At 40.7% G+C, this 21,742-nt stretch overlaps 1 protein-coding gene across 2 annotated transcripts in view; it reads left to right on the top strand.

The window, feature by feature from the left end:
• The window catches only part of Ak2 (Adenylate kinase 2), a 37,711-nt gene that overhangs the window by 4,445 nt on the left and 11,524 nt on the right, over positions 1-21,742 (top strand). For both annotated transcript variants that reach the window (XM_068380027.1, XM_068380032.1), the window contains exons 2-5: positions 7,718-7,835; positions 12,280-12,398; positions 16,485-16,652; positions 18,382-18,496. In XM_068380027.1, coding sequence (XP_068236128.1) covers positions 7,718-7,835; positions 12,280-12,398; positions 16,485-16,652; positions 18,382-18,496 — 520 coding nt within the window. The remainder of the gene's footprint in view (positions 1-7,717; positions 7,836-12,279; positions 12,399-16,484; positions 16,653-18,381; positions 18,497-21,742) is intronic.

Below are 21,742 nucleotides of genomic sequence, written 5' to 3'. Positions count from 1 at the left end.
CAGCATTGTAAATATGGAAGTAAAAATAAAAAAAAGTTTTCTTTTATTATATAATAGTTACGGATGATACATGCTTTTCTGACAAAAAAATAGATGTTTCTTCTTGAAAAATGCCTGTTTTCTTTGAAAATGACTTATTTTCACAGCAAATAAATACTTAGTGATATGTACAGTTGGCTTCAAGAATTCCTGTACACAATACCACAGACTACCTATGGGGATGTGTATCGGAATTCTTTGAGGCAACTGTACATAATATAAAGTGCAGCTTCACAACTGGTTCCACCAAAAATTTCTCCACAAATGCAATCGGCAACGGATGTGTTCATGATTTTACCTACTTTATCTTATACAAACAATTAGGGGGGATGCCAGTGGGAAAGCTCCAAAAAAAAAGTTATTTAAAGCAGTAGTAATGGTCAGAAATGCATAATAAACACATGGTAACCAGCTGGAAAAATATATGGGTCTTGTAAGTAGCTTGGAATCAAACTACTGTATATCATAATTACCCATAATTCACATCACGACCCTCCGATGGTTTTTACTTTTTACTCCGCCGTGGCCTTCAAAAACACATGATCTCACGGGTCATGCTCCATCTTTATAGGGCGCTATAGTAGTATCATAATTACCTATAATTTATATTATGCTCCTCATATGGTTTTTGCTCAGCTGTAGTTCATTGGTTTATATAGAGGTTTTTGGCAGCCTGACATCGTAGGTCATTGATGCCTTGGCTCGCTTCGCTCGCTAAAAAACACAAACTCACCACGATTGATATACGATACTTTTATAACTAGCAAAACGGGAATTTGCTTTAAAAAGATGAATGCTGGCTAGTTTTCCATTATTCTGTATATGACTGGAATTCTCTATAAGAATGAACGATTGCTGGCAAGTTTGTCTTTTTAAATATTTAACTTAGCCGGTGAATATATAATAGCTGACGCCTCCGGCGGCTCGACAGAAAAACACAAAAACTCGCGAGCGATCGCTATGAAGGTTGCGGGTGTGCCCACCAGCGCCAACTATCGGCCAGATACCGCATATACATGTAAACAGCTCCAATTCTTCTCTGTCTGTCTTATCGACAAGACGTACCATTACTCGCTGTTAACCTGGAGTTTTTCAACAGTCTTAGTGAAGTACTTCCTTTTGGTTTGAGCTTTCGCAGTGCAGGTGTTTTATCTTCAACTTAAAACTATTGAACTCTTTTTTGGATAGATTTAATTGTTGATTACTTTGGATTGTTTTTTGGACTTTCTTTGACTTTTCAAAATGGCCGACCCTTCCCTTAATACGGAAGTGTGTTTTAGGCTTTTAGCAATTATCTTATCACGTTATAAATTGTTGTTGTTAATTATAGATTTTCCTCTATATATTTTATATCTCACCCGCCTTTATTAGGCCTCTTCGATTAGCTTTCCATTTATACTAAACATCAATATAAATTTTAATGTTTTGTTTATATGCGGCCTTACCTATTCCTCCCCTAGTCCGAGAGTAGGCGGTCCTAACTTGGAAACCGAAGTTAAACAACGTTGAGCCCATTCAACTTTTATTTTCGTTAAGTTTTAATCATTTGCTCTGTAAGAGTTATTAAATGAATATTTTTTATTAGATATTTTATGAAAGATTTTCTTTGAATAGTCTTCATGCTGTTTCAAAGATGAACTAACGTTTGGTTTATTTATACGCAGTTTGCGCTTTATCGTTACGATAGAGAAAGAGAGAATCACGGTTTCACTTTGCAGAAAGAGTAAATCGATTTTGACGTTTTGTTCATTCTTCTTTCAAACTGAAATGTTTTAAATACTAATTTAAAGGAACTTGTTAATTTTCAATTTCTTAGTCCTTTCAGTTTTTTCCTTTGGTCAAATAACCTGTTTATTAACGAAAGGTGAGTGGGCTTTTCTCTTCGGTGTGAAATCAAGAGAGAGAGAGAGGAAGAGAGAACGTTCCGATCTTTATTCTCGTCCCAAGCGAGTAACGTTGTTCTCGAGTCAGTTTTTTACTCTTGTCCCAAGTCTCTGTACGGGGAGAAAGGATAAAACTTTTTTAGTTTTTATTCTCGTCCCAAGGCACTGTACGGTGAGAGATTGAAAACGTAGTTTGGAATGAACTAGTGTTTAGTCTCCTCCCCAGTCACTGATCCTTTTATCTTTATATATTTCCGTTTTATTCGATATATATGTTTACTGTTTTTTGCTTGTATTAATGTGCTTACATTATACGACTTATTTTGCAATTATAACCTTTTGATGTAGGAGAGAATTGCGTGCTTCAGGTAGAAATCAGTTTTTATTCATGCCTAATGTGAAATTATTGAAAAATTTGATTTCAGTGAAGTAAGTGCAAAAATAGAAAATTGTAGTGATAAAGTGATAATTGCGCAAAGTGTTATCAGTGTTGCGACAGAGGGTTCGTCTGTTCGTGCCTGTCGTTCGCCTAGTCCGAGACCTCTTGCAAGCTCCCATGCCCCAGGGAGAAGTAATGTCGTAGGACTTATGGGTTCGAGAGACTTTAACCAACGAACAGACGTTCCCTCTATGGTTTCAGGCGTGTCTCGTCAAGACCGCCCCTACCATAAGACGAGCGAGACGGTTTTCTCCTCGTCATCCGAAGGCTTATCGCGTAAGAAACCGTGGAGCAAGGTTTCGAGACCCTTAAAGCGAAAGTCAGTCCCTTCAGGACAGGTCCAGCGTCCTGGTTGTAGCCATTGGGACAGCTCTGACCCTGTGCAGTCATCGGAAGACTGCTCGACGCCTAAACAGAAGCGTAACACAGGCTCCGAGAGTCTTAGTGTAGGCAAGGTTTTGCAGTCACAGACGTTACCCTCGTCTCTTACCGCACCCATTCCCGTTGATCCTAAATGGGTTGTACTGCAAGTCATGCAGAATAAGCTTGCCTCTCTTATGGAGGACTATTCTGCTGAGCAGGTTCACGATGATCCTCGCCGCTTAGCTGATCGAGATCCTGGCCGTCAGCCGCCCAAACGAGCCTTTGCTCGTCCTGTTGACGTTGAAGTTACAAAGTCACGTCAGTCACGTTTTGTAGATTCTCACTCGATGCAGTCCAGTGTTGACTTTCAGCCGCTTGTGGACGTTCAGCCGCTGCCGCATGCTCTTGTTGACGTTCAGGACGTTCGCCAACCAGCGAAGTTGACTTGTTTTGACGTTGAGCGTCAAGCACCGCAGTCAAGAGTTGTTTTGACTGCTCAGTCTAGGCAGTCAAGGCAGTCTCGAGTTGACGTCGAGCGTCCTCCCGCACCTGTTGTTGTTGCTGGTCAGTCCTTTAAGCAGTTACATGACATAGCGTCCTTGACTGCTACTGATGCTCCTTTGCGTGTGGACTCTGCTTGTCAAGCATTGCCACCACGGCAGGTCTCTCCCTTGCTTGAGACTCGGCAATTGTCGGACGAGGTTCCTTCAGATGAGGAAGTTGCTGATCCCCCTCCTACTGATATTCCCTTGGGGACTCTGTCAGACGGAGAGGAGCCTAAAGCTGCTCAGCCCTCTATGGACTTTAAATAAATCATGCTGATTTTTAAGGATCTTTGTCCTGATCTTTTTGTAACTGCTGCTCCTCGTTCGCCTAAACGTCAGAGTTTACACTAGGCCTAGCTACTTAGAAGCCATTGTTTTCTAAGCTAGTGCTCTCTCGCTCTTCTAGGAGAGCTTTACGTTTGCTAGGCGACTGGTTGATCACCAGGAGGAGTTTGGGGGAGACAGCTTTTGCTTTCCCTCCTTTTAAACTGGCTTATAGAGCGAGAGTCTGGTATGACACGGGAGAAGTTCTCGGCTTGGGAGTTCCTGCCTCTGCCCAGATAGACTTCTCAAACCTCATAGACTCTCCCTGGCGCCTGGCCATGAGACGCTCCAAGATTTTATGGTCGGCTTCAGAGCTAGACCATCTCCTGTTAGGAGTTTTTTTTTTTCGAGCGTTTGAAGTTTTGCTGTACAATTATGTCATGCATAAACAAGGCTATCAGGGATGGCTCCAATAATCTGACAGCCACGTTCTCTGCAGGAACAAGACTATCAGGGATGGCTCCAATGATCTGGCAGCCACGTTCACTGCAGGAGTACGTAAGAGGCAAGTGCGCTCAATATGTTCATTGTCAAGACAAACTTCACGATGAAGTCTACCAAGCTGTCTTGACAGCATTAATGGAAGGCAACTGGATGGTCTCTCTCGACCTTCAGGATGCATACTTCCACATTCCTATACACCCGGATTCCCAACCGTTTCTGAGGTTTGTTTACAGGAATGTTGGGTACCAGTTTCGAACCCTGTGCTTTGGCCTCAGTCCTGCTCCTCTCGTGTTTACGAGGCTCATGAGGAATGTGGCAAAATTCCTCCATCTATCGGGAATCCGAGCCTCCCTGTACTTGGACGACTGGCTTCTCAGAGCATCGTCCAGTCATCGCTGTCTGCAGGATCTACATTGGACGTTGGGTCTGGCCAAGGAGTTGGGACTTTTGGTCAACCTAGAAAAGTCCCAACTGATCCCATCCCAGACTATTCTATATTTGGGGATGGAGATTCGCAGTCCAGTTTTTCGGGCTTTTCCGTCTGCCACCCGAATAGAACAAGCCCTGCTCAAAGTCCAAATAATGCTGAAAAGAGAACGTTTGTTCAGTCAGGAGTTGGATGAGTCTCGTAGGGACTCTCTCATCCCTGGAGCAGTTTGTCTCGCTAGGGAGACTACACCTTCGGCCTCTCCAGTTCCATCTAGCCTCTCACTGGAACAAGGACAAGACGTTAGAGACGGTATCAATCCCAGTCTCCGAACCAGTAAAGGCATGCCTGAAAGGGTGGGACAGCAATATCAGTCTGAGAGAGGGACTATCCCTAGCAGTCAAGAACCCAAACCACGTGTTGTTCTCAGACGCGTCGGATTTGGGTTGGGGTGCGACCCTAGACGGTCGGGAATGCTCGGGTCTGTGGAACTCAAGTCAGAAGAGCATGCACATCAACGGCAAGGAGCTATTAGCAGTCCACTTGGCCTTGATGAAATTCGAAAGCTTTCTTCGAAACAAAGTGGTAGAGGTCAACTCAGACAACACCACAGCTTTGGCGTACATCTCCAAGCAAGGAGGCACACACTCCCTCACGCTGTACGAGATCGCAAGGGACCTTCTCATATGGTCAAGAAATCGAGGCATCTCCCTGTTGACGAGATTCATCCAGGGGGACTTGAACGTCTTGGCAGACTGTCTCAGTCGGAGGGGTCAGGTGATACCCACGGAATGGACCCTCCACAAGGACGTGTGCCAGAGTCTTTGGGCGACTTGGGGTCAACCCACCATAGACCTCTTTGCCACCTCGTTGACCAAAAGGTTACCAATCTATTGCTCACCAGTCCCAGATCCAGAAGCAATCCACATAGACGCGTTTCTACTGGATTGGTCTCATCTGGACTTATATGCATTCCCACCATTCAAGATAGTCAACAAGGTACTGCAGAAGTTCGCCTCTCACGAAGGGACAAGGTTGACGTTGGTTGCTCCCCTCTGGCCCGCGAGAGAGTAGTTCACCGAGGTACTTCAATGGCTGGTAGACATTCCAAGAAGTCTTCCTCTAAGGGTAGATCTCTTACGTCAGCCCCACGTAAAGAATGTTCATCAAAGCCTCCCCGTGCTTCGTCTGACTGCCTTCAGACTATCGAGAGACTCTCAAGAGCTCGAGGCTTTTCGAAGGAGGCAGCCAGTGCGATTGCGAGAGCTAGGAGAGCTTCTACCATCAGAGTATACCAGTCGAAGTGGGAAGTCTTTCGAGACTGGTGCAAGTCAGCATCTGTGTCCTCTTCCAGTACCTCTGTAGCCCAAATCGCAGATTTTCTTTTACATCTGAGAAATGTTCGCTCCCTCTCAGCTTCCACGATTAAGGGCTACAGGAGCATGTTGGCTACATTCCCTTAATTCCAATATCCTTTTAATCTGCTCTTGAAATGTTTTTTAATTGGGTTGTACGGAAGGCTAAGAAGCCTTTCGCATCCTTTTTGATTTGGCGGGTGGTCAAATGTCATTTCTTGAGAGCGCCCAGATTAGGGGTTTGATGAGATCCTGTTGTATGGGTTGCAGCCCTTGATACTTCAGCTCCTGGGAGTCTTTCAGCATCCTAAGAGGATCGCTGGGCTTCGTGAGGAAGACAGACTAACAAGGCAGAGTAATCGTCTAAGTCAACTTCCTTACCAGGTACCTATATATATTTGGGTTTTGTTATGATATAACTGTCAAAAACTCTAAGCATATACGCTGTAAACTTAATTAACTCTGGTCTCTACCCACCACCATGGGTGTGAATCAGCTATTATATATTCACCGGCTAAGTTAAATATTTAAAAATGATATTTTAATTATAAAATAAATTTTTGAATATACTTACCCGGTGAATATATAAATTAAAGGCCCCCCCTTCCTCCCCGATAGAGACCCAGCGGGATGAGAAGAATTGGAGCTGTTTACATGTATATGCGGTATCTGGCCGATAGTTGGCGCTGGTGGGCACACCCGCAACCTTCATAGCGATCGCTCTCGAGTTTTTGTGTTTTTCTGTCGAGCCGCCGGAGGCGTCAGCTATTATATTTTCACCGGGTAAGTATATTCAAAAATTTATTTTATAATTAAAATATCATTTTTTCTGTTATGTTTAACCCTTTTACCCCCAGGCTATTTGGAACTTTCCAACCCTTAGTCCCCAGGGGTTATTTTTTTTTCAAGCACATTTTGCAGTATATTTTTTTTAAATTGCTCTAACAGCCTTAATTTTCATCAGAGAGAGATGTCAGGTTGGTCTCATTCACTTGAAAAATGCCTGAAGTTTCTCAAAAAATTATCAAAAATATGCAAAAAAAAAAAAAAATGTAAATGGCCTTTTTTTGCAAGGACTTACCGGTACGTCCATGGGGGTAAAGGGATGAGTTTTGTGAAATGTACCAGTACGTCCTTTGGGGGTAAAAGGGTTAATGGGGGCTGGGCCATAATAACTAACTTAAGGGTAGATTAAAAGGTGAAGTATATTTTTAACTCCATTGTTCACATTTGGGAGACTGATGGTGAGTTCGTTGCTTGCATTTGCCAGCTCTTCTGTTTTTTTGTAGTAAGACGTAATCATTGTGGCTTTTTTAACCATTTAGATGTATGAGCTCACAACTATTTATGCACAAGATCCTGGATGTTGTCCTACAATAGCCATTTTTTCCACCCTCCCCTTCAGTTTGTTTCACCACTATCACATAAAGAAGTCTCCAAGAGGGAAGTACAATCTATTTAAGAATTTAGTGTAATTTTATCTATGTCGGTAATTATGATGAAAACGCTCTTCGTATAGTGTATAGCTGTTGTTGCTGATGTGAAAGTAAATGATATCCCCGAAATTATGATCCACGGGGCTAGCGAGCACAGTTTAACATGCACAACTTGCCAGAACATAAGAGCATTATTGTCATGTTAATTGTGCGAGCGTAGCAAGCCACGGCGGAGCATAAACCATTAGAAGGACATGAAGTGAATCATAGATGATTAATTTACTTCCATTTTCAACCGCTTACATGGACCATATAGTTTTCCATCTGGGTATCTTGTGTTTATATTGCATTTCTGACCATTATTATTGCTGCAAATTACTCATTTTGAAGTCTTTAATTTTGGTGTTGTACGGTGCAATATTGAATTTTATCCAATATATAGTCATTCTTTCATTCCCTCAGGCCCCCAAGTTGAAAGACCGATACTGTGTTTGTCACCTGGCCACAGGTGATTTACTTCGTGCAGAGGTAGCATCAGGCTCAGAACTAGGAATGCAGCTCAAGGAAATTATGGATGCAGGTAAACATACTGTTTTAACTCTTTTAGTGCCCTTTAAGGTTTTTTATGTTCGATTTTTGTACTTACTTTGGGGCTACAGTACAGTATTAGATATATGATGTTATCAATTATTCCTACACAAATACAAACTTTCTTCCTTGATAGGAATGTACTTTCAGTAAAGCTGGTTACAGCTGTTAAAACTTAACGAGATTATGGTAGTTAAGCTGGAAGGGTAGCTAGTAAGCCCACATGACTGGCCACTAAACTCCCCCTTGGCTTTCAGCCGCAAGATAGTAAGGACGTACAGTACTTTCTTCCAACTGTTCTGGCTCTTTTAATCTTTTTATTTCTCTTTGACATAATTATGATGGCCTATTGTGGTGTTAGAGGGATATTTAGAAGGAAGAAAGTCTCTGCAGGAGTTTCCCGATAACTGAAGCTGCATGACAGTTTTCTGTTCAAACCCTTCCATATCTGCATTTTTGTTACTGTTAAACAGCATTCCTGTTTATTTTCCTACTTATTCTGTTTTATGTCAACGTAATCCCAAGGAAGTTGGCAATGCTTAGGCATAATGTTTACCATCAGAGGAAGAAGATTTTGTTGTTGTGTTCCTATCATCAGTGTCTTACTGATCCATGAAAGATACTAAGGATGTATCCCGTTGTTGTGCTCTCTTCATAGATTTCCTTTGGTTTATATCCCTGTAAGAGCGTTATTATTGGCCTGTGTAACCCTGTAGAAGGCAAACTTTTAGTGTTCTTCCTTTTCTTATCCTTATCTTCGTTAGTGAGTCTTCGCCACTAATTCTTGGAGAAGAACATGTAGGAGAGGTCATCGAAGGAACCTGGGAAAACCGATTGATGGGAGTTACGCATGATTGACTCCTATCATTTTTCCCACCCAGTCGGGGATAAAGTTCTGAACTTGGAACCTGCCTTCTTGAGTAAGCGTTGATAGTTGCCCCATAATGGGAAGAAACATCCGCACACTCAACTTTGGGAAGGTGTCTTGGTACTTTGTAAGGGTGTTTACACACCTTTCACCTGTGTTTGCTCCCGTACCAGGAGGAGTCAGTGCTGAGAGATGTTCCATGGCGAGAAGAAACGTTGGCCCTAGCAACTCTCGTTGTTGGAACGGAACACACACTGCTGTGCTGGACGGAAGGGCTCTGTCCTTCTATCCCCTCTCCTGGACTTTTTCTCTCACTCGTTAGAGATAAAGAGGGAAGAGGTAAGTCCTGAGAGATGTCGTTTGATGGAAGGAAACATTTGAATGTACTGCTCCTGCTTGTGTTGATTGGAGGGCAGTTCTCATGACATTCCCAGCTCAAGAATACATGCGCACTGGGAATCACACACATTATATATTCACACACACAGAAAATCCTTGTGTACCAAGAATCCACCCCCACCAAGAATCCACGTGCACAGGGAATCCACGCCCATCGATAATCTACATGTTTCGGAAGTCCATGCACATCTGGGATGTACACACTTGGTCCCCACAGTGCTCATGAGGACCTCTTAGGGAGATCAAGCTGCTTGAAACGTTTTGCAAGTTAGTATATTTCTCAAGTCTTCGAACATGTAAGACTAGTGTCGGAAAGGGCTTCGACCCTCAGGAGTGTGCGTTTTTAGCGTAGCCCTGACAAAGCAAATAGCAACGGCATAACTAGCCAATTTCTCATGGCATTCTGAAGGATGGAAAACGTTCATCACCTTGATTCAGGAGTTCGTGGCCAGGAACTAGAATCAAGCTGTTCATGACTTCAAGTCCTTTTTCATCTCTTTCCTACAAGAACTGAATTTTAGGGACCAAGATGACTAGCCTTACTGTCCTGGGTGGACACTACAATTCTTCCTACAGCAATGGAAGGAGTATGAGATGAGATCTTAGAGCCCTGTTTCTTTCTGGCTTCATGGGACAATCAGACATGCTTTCCTGCAGGCGGAGACGCAAGGGCCATCCTGGATTTGAGCTTACAAAGCCAGACTTATCAGATCTATCCCAGCTTTCATGAAGAACCTATCGGGCACAGTTCTTGATGACAAAGTCGGGTAAGATTAGACAACCTTTTTGTGCTTATAACCTATGGTAGTAATCTCTCAGGTTCCTGGATATGTGTCCTTGTCCTGGTGTTAGTTTCTCAACAGATCGTGTAGCAAGCCTGGCTCCTTCACAGGAAAGGTGTCATTTCATCCAAGATGACAGTTGCAATGTAATTCTAGTGAGGTAAGATTGACTGGCCTTTTACCTTTTATTACAATTTTTTAAGGGTTTACAGCAGTCTCTCCTTTATTTGCTTATTTTTTTTTTTGGGGGGGGGAGGGGGTTTAAAGTAGTTTTTTTGTTTTTTTTCTTGATCGGGCAAAATGCTGATAAGCTACATAACTGAGCAATTAGTTTTAAGTAAGATTTGCTCAGAAATATCACCCCATCCTCCCTGACAAAGGGAGAGGATGGCCAAATGTATGCAAACCCATACATTCTGACAACATGTCCTCCAATTGATTACTAGTCTCTGGTAGTGACCTAGCCTAACACCTGCCTCATTATCATGGCCAGGTTGTTAGCCATAACTGTGTACTGAAATCCTTTCCCGTTTCCTAGGAAAGTAAACCAGCTAGTTGATTATAGGAACCTCCTCCCTCCTAAGGGTAGGCATTTGTAATTGTGCAGGGACAAATCACAAGTTTTGAAAGTAATTTTGTATTTTTGTTAAGTACAAACTGAGCCCTCTAAGTCACAATGCCTGCCTCAACCACCCGGTAAGTCCTAGGTTTAGTGACAAAGTGCGAGCTCAGTGGTCCTTGGGGGTTGGGGCTTGCCCGCCACCCCTCCAGCTAACTACTGCCTCCTCATAAAGTTTTAATAGGTGTATATAGCTTTGCTGAAAGCATAATCCAAAGGTTTGGACAGGAAAAATACAAATTGAAGTACGTTAAGTATTAGTGATATTTTCCTCATCTTATTTAGATACTGTGGAAACTGTATGATTGACTTGAGTTGATTGCCTTCAGTCTCCTGCTATCATTATAAAAGCTAGTGTCTCTAGACACTCCCTTTCTGTTATTTCGTTGGTTTTTATGTACAACCAGTTCCAGTGCAGAGCTTTCATCGCTACTGGCATTGTCAGATAGCATAGGACGATCTGTTTACGAATGTGGGACTGGGGCCTTTTGAGTGAAGTTGCTAAAACTCCCCACCACTGCTCATTCTACAGTTAGCAACAGCATCAGTGGCTTCTAGTGAGCCCCCTGATTGACTTTGTCCATTTTGAGGCCCCACTTTTAGTAAACTTGGCAGGATCTTAATTTCTCTATCAAGGTCTGGAAAGTAGGCTAAATGGGGAGAGCATTTTCTCTAATTTTATTTGCAGATTGGCACATCAGAGGAAGGACTGAGTGTAACTCCCATTGGATCCTTTGCTAGGTTCGTAGTTCCGGATATTTAGTCCTGGTTTTATCCTCTCACTATTCACCTGGCTCAAGCCATTTTTTTTTTCTTTTTTATTCTAGCTTATACAGGCCATAAAAGTCCCTTGTTTTTCCGCTATCAAAATTATTCCGTTGTAGTAGCATTGATCTTGTGTTAGGAATCTTGGGCTGTTTTGCCCAACTCGAGAATTTTAAGGAAATGGAAACTTGATTTCATCCTTGAACCCCTCTAAGACTTAAGGTAATGGAAACTTGATTTCATCCTTGAACCCCTCTAAGACTTAAATTCCTAGCTGGTGTAGGCTGAGACAATTAAAAACATAAGTTTTTGTTTGAACTTTGCCAATTATTTAGATTTTATGCATTATTGGCTGCAACTATTGCGACTTTTTCATTAGTTACATATATCTCGGTTAGCAGTGATATAGAATCTTCTCTTTTACCAATACATCATCATCATCATCATCATCATCATCATCATCATCATCATCATCTCCTCCTACGTCTATTGACGCAAAGGGCCTTGGTTAGATTTCGCCAGTCTCTATCTTAAGCTTTTAATTCAATACTTCTCCATTCATCATCTATTTCGCGCTTCATGGTTTTCAGCCATTTAGGCCTGGGTCTTCCAACTCTTCTAGTGCCTTGTGGAGCCCAACTGAATGTTTGGTGAACCAATCTCTCTTTTGGGGGGGGGGGGGGTTTGCGAAGAGCATGCCCAAACCATCTCCATCTACCCCTCGTCATGATCTCATCCACATAGTCATAACTAGGATGTTGATCAAATGACTTGCTTCAAATTTCTCTGCATTACAATTGTATTACGGTTGCAACAGTTTGATAAAGAGGATTTCAGTACATGCTTACAACCTACCTGGTCTTGTGTTGGTAGTGCAGAATTTCATGATTTTTTCCATGTATTACTGAGTTAAGTCATTGAAAATTTAATTTTTTGTACTTGAAATTTTAAAATTGTTTTATATTTATTTTCAGTATAGTAACAAGTTTACTTTCTCCCCCAGGAAAGCTTGTTAGTGATGAATTGGTAGTTGGAATGATTGAGAGTAATTTAAATAAGCCTGAATGCAAAAATGGCTTTATTCTTGATGGATTTCCAAGAACAGTTGTCCAGGCTGAAAAGGTATAGTATTTTTAGTTCCTAGTTACTCCTTAAATAAATATCGGTACTTTACAGTATGTTATGTTTAAGATCAGTAACTGAAAATTTATGAAAGCTAGTGAATTATTAGATCTTGCGTACTGCGTTTACTGTATTGTATGTGAAAGATCATTAAAAATACAGTAGAATATTTTGAAATTTATAAAACTTTTATAGGACTAAATGTCAATATTGAGTTTTGCAGACATTCAAACCTCTGCTTTACCTTTGTTTCACCCATCTATTAACAGCTTTTGAAATAAACCATAGTTTATTCCTACATGACATACAGACCAGCGTCCTTTATTGGTGACTGCTTCAGCACAAGCTGGAGACGGTTGTTAGAATTGTGTAACAATTAATTAAACTACTGATGGAGGGTGCAGACAAGAAGCCCCCATTACCCTCACCAGTCTGAACGCTTCAATTTTGTTTCGCCCACTGACTAGTACGGATGTATTCTTAGCTCCTGATATAGATCTTATCATTTGCTCCCTGGGATGTGAATGCTGGTTTTTGACATGTGGAATGGATGTCAAGCAAGAGATTTGTACTTGTCTGGGGAAGGGTGGACGTTGTTACTGGATTGTGAGTAAACCAGCTGTAGATTCTCACACACTGTGCTTCTTGTAAGGGGCATGATTCTTCACAATCATTGCTGGTTGCAGGTTGTAGCCATCTGTGCAGTTTCTGGTGTATGCCCTGAGTGAGAAGAAGCGAGTTAAGCCTTCGCCAGTGTCTATCTGCAATGCCCAAGAAGACATCAGAATTTGTCTTTTGCTGCTTTAGTCTCAGTGATTGCATCGACTGCTGCTGCTGGCCCTGCCTCTGTGCAAATGCCTCTAGTTCAGTCCGTGGGGAGTATACAATAGACGTAAGGAGCCCTGAGGTTTTGGTGGTGTGATGTACTCCCAGTGTTTGGCACACCCTCTATGAAGCTGGAAGCTCTTCTTTAGTCACTGTGTAGACCGCTGACGAGTACGACCTAAGGAAGTCTTGGACTTTCTTAGATCTTTCAGGTATGTTCTCCATGGCTTTGTTGAGGGAGCTTGTAGCTAAGGCTACTTTTCCCCCAGTTCCCTCAGTGCCAGTGTCTCCAGAGTTTTAAGTGATGCCGGTGGTGAAAGGTGTGGTCGCGCCTGCAGTGTCAGGGACTCTGGTGTTTCCCCCTAAAGCCCAAATTACCGTCAAAGCTCGGAGAATGGCACCTGTGTCGGTTAAATAGTGCTTGCACTCGGAGGTGTGGATCCCAAAGTTGGGTGTGAGTCTGTCTCGAGGCTGAAAGTGCTTGTGGCCCCAGTGCCCGGGTGTGATCCCAGTACATGAACCAGGCCCTGTCTCCTCCATTATCTCCATCCTTTCCCTTGTGTTTGTCACCTCAACTCTTGTGGCTGGGGTCCAAGGTTGCCTTACGTCACCCCTGTGACAGTGTGTCCCAGTGTTGTGTCTCCTGTTAGAGCAACCTTTGTGGTTTCTTCATCCTGGAGGGGCGTTGTTTTCACTGTTCAAACTTCAACTTCTCTGCTTGCAGAGTCTGGGGTGAGAGCCTGGAAATCGAAGAAGCACGAGAGGTATTTTTTGCCTCCTCTTTTTCGTCCTCCGACTCTGATTCTGAGTCGTCTTATAAGATGAAGAGGAAGTAGTCAAGGAAGGTCAGCTTTAGTTGTGAAGAGAAGGTGACTTCCCATCTTGTGGTGGCAGGAGCCATGGCTCAGGTTCCCGCTACCTCAGTAGCTGTCTGGGACAGAGAGAGAGTGGCCCAGTACACTTCCTGCTGTCCGCTTGATGGCGGAGTTTCAGTGCCCTCTATCACGTTTCCTTTCAGGATGGTGGACTTGTGCTTCTCTCTCTTCCAGTGAAAATTTGTTCGAGCTGTTGGAGAGGATGGCACTACTCAAGGCTGTCATTATCCTGTTTTGTAAATGGAAGACAGAGATTTAGAGGGTTGCATGGACCTTTCCCCTGTCTCGCCAATGGGTGACATGGTATAGACATGGGGCTGAACCTTGTAGTGGATGCTCTTATGAAGGGTTATTTACCTCCACATAGTGGCATACGTCAATAAGCAAGGGGGCATGGTCTCGCTCCCTCTCTGCGAGCCAACGAAGTAAATGACCTCTCGGCAATGTTCCATGCTGTAGAGTAGTCAGCCAGGTGTATTCTGGACATTCACATAGTCACTTCACTTCAAGTAGAAAGATTTTATCAAATGTAAGGGCCATACTTATATTTTTTTTTAAAGTGAAATACAATAGACTAAAAAATGTTTCTGTAATCAGCAGTGAAACAAACAAATATGGAAGAATCTCATATGTAGCTACCAAGGGGGGATCCAATACATTGTAGTTAAGGGGTTAAAGGTCAAAGTTTTGTATTATGTATAGTAAAAAATAATTTAGTCAATTTGTATTTTTTCCTAAACATAGAAACCTTGAGACCTTTTAAAGTTGTACTACATGCCTCAACCATCCTGCTAGTCCTAGGTCAAAGGTCAAAGTGAAGGTGAACGCTACCTGTCAGTTGGCCGCGGCTTCCAATAGCCAGTTGTTTACTTCGTTAAAAGCTTAACAGCTTCGCAGAAGTTATACTTCTTTCAAAGTCTTGTGTTTGTATGGTTTGGAAAAATAGAAATTGATTAAGAAATCACATTTGTGTATTCCAGTATATTACTCGTACAAGAGATTTAATCATCATCAAGTACGGGGTGTTCAATGTCGAACGGCCGTGGCCCTCTGCACAAAACATCTCCATTCATTCCGGTCATGAGACTTCCTTTCCAACTCCACCATCGTTAGCCCGCACATCTCCTTGATATTGTCACTCAATCTAGTTTTAGGCCTTCCTCTCGTTCTTGTACCATAGACTGATCCAATTAGTAGCGTTCTTTCCAGAATATTGTGTTTCCGAACCTGGTGTCCAATAAAAGTTAGTTTTCTTTCATCCAAAATGTCAAGTAATCTTTTTTCGATATTGATCTTTTGTAGAACTTCCATGTTAGTCTTTTTTAATACTCCTTCCTTATAAATACTGTACAGTATAGCAATGAATATAATGTTTAACACTTGTAAAGTTCCATTTCAAAACAATTACAGTATACACAAATATGAATGATACATGAAAAGAGAGAGAGACAAATTTAATGTGGTGTTTAGAATACTGAAGTTTTGATCATCAGCATCTTATTGTATACGGAATAGTCTGTAGCTTGAACCCATTCTTATGTTTGGATACATATACCAAAGGCACTTCCCCCAATTTTGGGGGGTAGCCGACATCAACAAAGAAACAAAACAAAAAGGGGACCTCTACTCTCTTCGTTCCTTCAGCCTAACCAGGGACTCAACCGAGTTCAGCTGGTACTGCTAGGGTGCCACAGCTCAACCTCCCACATTATCCACCACAGATGAAGCTTCATAATGCTGAATCCCCTACTGCTGCTACCTCCGCGATCATCTAAGGCACCAGAGGAAGCAGCAGGGCCTACCGGAACTGCGTCACAATCGCTCGCCATTCATTCCTATTTATAGCACGCTCTCTTGCCTCTCTCACATCTATCCTCCTATCACCCAGAGCTTTCTTCACACCATCCATCCACCCAAACCTTGGCCTTCCTCTTGTATTTCTCCCATCAACTCTTGCATTCATCACCTTCTTTAGCAGACAACCATTTTCCATTCTCTCAACATGGCCAAACCACCTCAACACATTCATATCCACTCTAGCCGCTAACTCATTTCTTACACCCGTTCTCTCCCTCACCACTTCGTTCCTAACCCTATCTACTCGAGATACACCAGCCATACTCCTTAGACACTTCATCTCAAACACATTCAATTTCTGTCTCTCCATCACTTTCATTCCCCACAACTCCGATCCATACATCACAGTTGGTACAATCACTTTCTCATATAGAACTCTCTTTACATTCATGCCCAACCCTCTATTTTTTACTACTCCCTTAACTGCCCCCAACATGTTTGGATACAAGTGTAAATTCTTTGGAGGTATTTGGAGAACAAATCTTTCTGATTGGTCATGTTTTGTTAACTGCTTACGTGATTTCCACAGCTGGATGATATGCTCGACACTAGAAATCAGAAGCTCGATTCCGTTATAGAGTTCAGTATCGAGGACAGCCTTTTAGTCAGAAGGATTACCGGCAGACTGTTCCATCCGGCATCCGGCCGCTCCTACCATGAGGAATTTTATCCCCCTAAGAGTCCAATGACAGATGATGTAAGTTATTCCTTTATTTTCGTGATGTAATCATTATTATTATTATTATGATTATTGTTGTTATTATTATTATTATTATTATTATTAGTAGTAGTAGTAGATAGGAAAGGTCCCCTTTTTTCATTTGTTTTTTTTATATCAGCTACCCCCCAAAATTGGGGGAAGTGCTTTGGTATATGTATGTATGTATGTATGTATGTATTATTATTATTATTATTATTATTATTATTATTATTATTATTATTATTATTATTGTTAGCTAAGCTACAGCCCTAGTTGGAAAAGCAAGATGCTGTAAGCCCAAGGGCTCCAACAGGGAAAAATAGCCTAGTGAGGAAAGGAAATGGAAATAAATATAAAAGATAATTAACAATTAATAAAATATTTTAAAAACAGTAACATCAAAACATATATTGCCTATATAGACTATAAGAAGACTTATGTCAGCCTGTTCAACAGAAAAATATTGGCTGCAAGTTTGAACTTTGGAAGTTCGTAGGTAGGAATGTTGTTGCCAATGACAGTTCTAAAATGATAGAATAAGGGAACTCTTCTAGTAGAAGGACACTCCAAAATCAAACCACTGTTCTCTAGTCTTGGGTAGTGCCATAGCCTCTGTACCATGGCCTTTCACTGTCTTGGGTTAGAGTTCTCTTGCTTGAGGGTACACTCCGGCACACTATTCTTTTGAATATCTCTTCCTCTTGTTTTGTTAAAGTTTTTATAGTTTATATAGGAGATATTTATTGTTGTTACTCTTCTTAGAATATTTTATTTTCCTTTTTTCCTTTCCGCACTGAGCTATTTTCCCTGTTGGAGCCCCTGGGCTTATAGCATACTGCTTTTCCAACTAGGGTTGTAGCTTAGTAAGTAATAATAATAATAATAATAATATATAGGATATTGGAAATATGTTCAGGGTTAGTTTCATGGATGTAGGTACAGTTTTAAAAAGTGTTTTTCTTCTTGATTCATGACCTATAACAAATTGATTTCTACCTTGAATGCTAAGAGATTAAACCTTTTACCCCCTGGCTATTTGGAAATTTCCAACCCTTAACCCCCAGGGGTTATTTTTTTTTCAAGCACATTTTGCAGTATATTTTTTTTAAATTGTTCTAACGGCCTTAATTTTCGTCAGAGAGAGGTCAGGTTGGTCTCATTCTCTTGGAAAATGTCTGAAGTTTCTAAAAAAATTATCAAAAATATGCAAAAAAAAATTTAGATAGTTTTTGCAATGACGTACCAGTTCGTCCATGGGGGTAAAGGGATGAGTTTTGTGAAACGTACCAGTACGTCCTTTGGGGGTAAAAGGGTTAAAAGCCAATATTGATGTCAATTCTTTGAATATTTGTAAAAGTATAGCTTTTGAATGGTACTTTTGGTTTTTTATTTTGACTGAAAGGTTTGCGTTAGTGAATTTAAAAGTCCAGTTAAATGCCAAGGATAGTCATCAATTCTTTCCTAAGTAGATTTCTGTTTCAACTGAACTTTTCAATGCATATGTTACTGGTCTTGGAGAAAAATATCTAGAACTATTTGATTTCAAAACTAAAATTGCATTTGTGTTTACTGTACCAACTTTATCTTCAAATACGTCTTGAAACTGTGATATGATCCACTGACACTTTATCCTTTTTCTTATTTTGTATTTACTATGTAGTGCTTTCTTATATTTAAATCTGTAGAAATCACGTTAATAGTGGAATTTGTTTCTCTTGTATGGTAGGTAACCGGTGAGCCTTTGATTAGGAGGTCCGATGATAATCCAGAAACCCTGATGAAGAGACTTTCAGCGTATCACAAACAGACGGCACCTCTTGTTGATTATTATGCCAGAAAAGGTAAGTTTTCTCTTCCTTAGTAATTTTACGTATGTGTATACTTACTAGAAGAGTTTGAAGACCCAGGCCTACAATGCTGAGGACTATGAAGCGTGAAGTAGGTGGTGAAGAGTGAAGTACTATTGATTTAAGAGCCCAAGATAGAGATGACGAGGTCATTTACGTCAATAGCCGTAGGAGATGATGATGTATACTTCAACTTGTATAGAATTATTTTCTGTGATTTTCTAAAAATCATACTCCAAAAGCATCTTATATAAGAAAGCCTCACTGTGCATGATTTATGGTTACTTAAGAATTTGAGAGAAGTTGAGAGGCATTAATGAAGATTAGAGAAGCTCCACTTACACTTCAAGTAATTGTCTGATGCAGTTTCAGTAAAGTGTATTGAAAAGTATTGCATCTTCAAGCACTCAGGTCTTTGCATGCTATAACTATACAGTGGTTTGCTATGGGTGTCTCACTAGATTTTAAGGCAGTTTCGTGAAGTTTAAACCCAAGTTTGCGGTAGACCGTGCAAGTATCATGAACACAGTCTCAGAAAATAGATCAAATTATGTTGGGTAAGAGAGATTAGTTAACCATACATTCATCTGGGCTCCACAAGGCACTAGAAGAGTTGGAAGACCTAGGTCTACATGGCTGAGGACTATGAAGTGCGAAGTAGGAAATGATGAATGGGGAAGTATTGATTTAAAAGCTCAAGATAAGAGATGACAGGCGAAATTTAGCCGAGGCCCTTTGCGTCAATGGGCGTAGGAGGAGATGGCGATGATGATGAAGAATCTTTATCAATTGTGTTTTTAATTATAACTATTTCTTGAATGAAGAAAAGGGGTTTTGACCAAACCCAGATTGAGTGAGCGATTGATTTTCATTGTCATAGCAGATGTAAGCAACCACTTTCACATAATATTGAATTGATATAAACCAGGATGGAGGTTACACACTTGGTCTTTAGTTGCCGTAGGGTGGACTTACGAATTATGAGATGTAAAGTGATTTAATTTGTGTATATTATGAAGGCTATTTAATTTTAATACCCCCGGTGTGGTATATCAGCTGTTTAAAGCTGTAGAGCAGAGTTTTCTCATATTTATTAGGATGAAATATTTAGTTTTTTATAACATTGGAGTTAGGTTAATGGTACAGTATAACAATACTGTATATACAGTATCAAGATAATTTGAGGATTTGGATCTTAAAATTTAAGAATGATTGATTAAAAAAACGTTTTAGGCATGACTACTGGTATAATTTTATGCATTTATATTGCTATTTTTTTATGAATTATCTCATTTAACAGACCATTTTTTTTTCTTTAACAACTGATGCATTGTTTATTTTGCTTGATATTAAAAGATATTTACGTTTGTCTCTTGAAGAAATCTGTAGGTATGGGAGAGGCCCTACCAGCAAATATAATCGACATAGAATGCGAGGTAATGGTCTGTGAAGGGTTAAATACTGTACGTTAACTGTTTTATGGTTTATAGAATTGCTTGACTAATGGTGTGCTCGTCTGTTTTTAACTTGTGTTAGTGGCGTTAGACTAAAAACATTCCGCGATATAGTGAACTGCTTTTTTGTTAAAGTTTTTATATTTTATATAGGAAACATTCATTTTAATATTGTTACTATTCTTAAAATATTTAATTTTCCTCGTTTCCCTTCCTCACTGGGCTATTTTCCCAGTTGGAACCCTTGGGCTTATAGCATCCTGCTTTTCCAACTAGGGTTGTAGCTTAGCAAGTAATAATAATAATAATAATAATACAGCACACGACATGACTGTGAGTGAGACTTATCCCTAATATAACTATGCTCTTTTCTGCAACGGTCGATGGATATAAATGTGTATATGAACACACATCATTTAAAAAAAATTGGATACAGTGATAGAAATTAGCTTCAATTAGTGTAATTATTTTGTACTAAAACCCCTAGGCTTCTGTATTTATGACGTGCGCATATGTGTGCCTCTGTGTTGTTTGTGTAAACATCTCTTATCATATATTATTCTTTATATAGTACTAATACTGTAGTCCAATAGAATTTGGACATAGCCCTATAATGTTATTTAAATTTTTTCACTTGATTCTTATAATTTTGGGTGTTATGGAGTTTTCTCTTATAACAACGTTCACTATCACCAAGAGAACCATTTAAATTACACTTTCTGATACTTTGACAAGGAACCTATATAGAGACACATGTTTTGTTCTTTTCTTTAGAAATTTATGAAAATGTGACATTGCAGTGTTAAATGAATTTGCTGCTCTACTGGAGCACTATCTGGTTGATGGTTTTCAACAAAATTTAGTATTTTCTAAAATATTAAAAATCTCTATTGTCACTAGATTCAAGAGGTTTTGCCTTTTGTCCTCTTCCTCAGACGAGATACCAATCTTCCACAAACTCTAGCTGCTGCTCCCTATGCAGTTCCATCAGCTTCTCGGTTGTCAGCTGCTCATAATGTTCTTCAAGCAGCTCCTCGATGTTGTCCTGGTCCTCTTTCAGCCCTGTTTGTCTTCCCCAAAGGCAGAATTTCATCATCAATTGCAGCCTCTGTGGGTTTGGGTTTGGGTTCAACCCTTTACAATTCCATTCTGGAATGGATTCAGGCTACGGTTTCCTCTCGGCAGAATTGAGGACTGTTGGTAACTCCTCCTCAGGGTTTATATGTTTTGAGGCAGCCGTTGATGTGAAAATGTTCTTTCTAATACTCTCCAGGGGTGAGGTTGGTTCTTCTTGAGGACTTGAAGCATGGTGGAACTTTGCCTTAACCCTTTTACCCCCAGGCTCTTTGGAAATTTCCAACCCTTAACCCCCAAGGGGTTATTTTTTCCCCAGCACATTTTGCAGTATATTTTTTTTAAATTGCTCTTAAAAGCCTTAATTTTTGTCATAGAGAGGTCAGGTTGGTCTCATTCTCTTGGAAAATGCCTGAATTTTCTCAAAAAATTATCAAAAATATAAAAAAAAAATTTTTATAGCATTTTTTTGCAAGGACGTACCGGTACGTCCATGAGGGTAAAGGGATGAGTTTTGTGAAACGTACCAGTACGTCCTTTGGGGGTAAAAGGGTTAATGTCCAGCTATTTTAAAGTTGAGATCACCTGCTGATCCATGGGCTGAACTAGTGGAGTGGTGTTGGGAGGAAGGAACTTTTAACTTCTGTAGGTCATCTTCAAGGCCTGGAGGATGGGCATGAGCATTATTCATAACTAATAAGACTTGGAGTGG

This window comes from Palaemon carinicauda, chromosome 1 (genome assembly GCF_036898095.1).
Source record: "Palaemon carinicauda isolate YSFRI2023 chromosome 1, ASM3689809v2, whole genome shotgun sequence".
Lineage (NCBI taxonomy): Eukaryota > Metazoa > Arthropoda > Malacostraca > Decapoda > Palaemonidae > Palaemon > Palaemon carinicauda.
The sequence above is the reverse complement of the archived record's forward strand: the minus strand, read 5'-3'. Positions and strand labels throughout refer to the sequence as shown.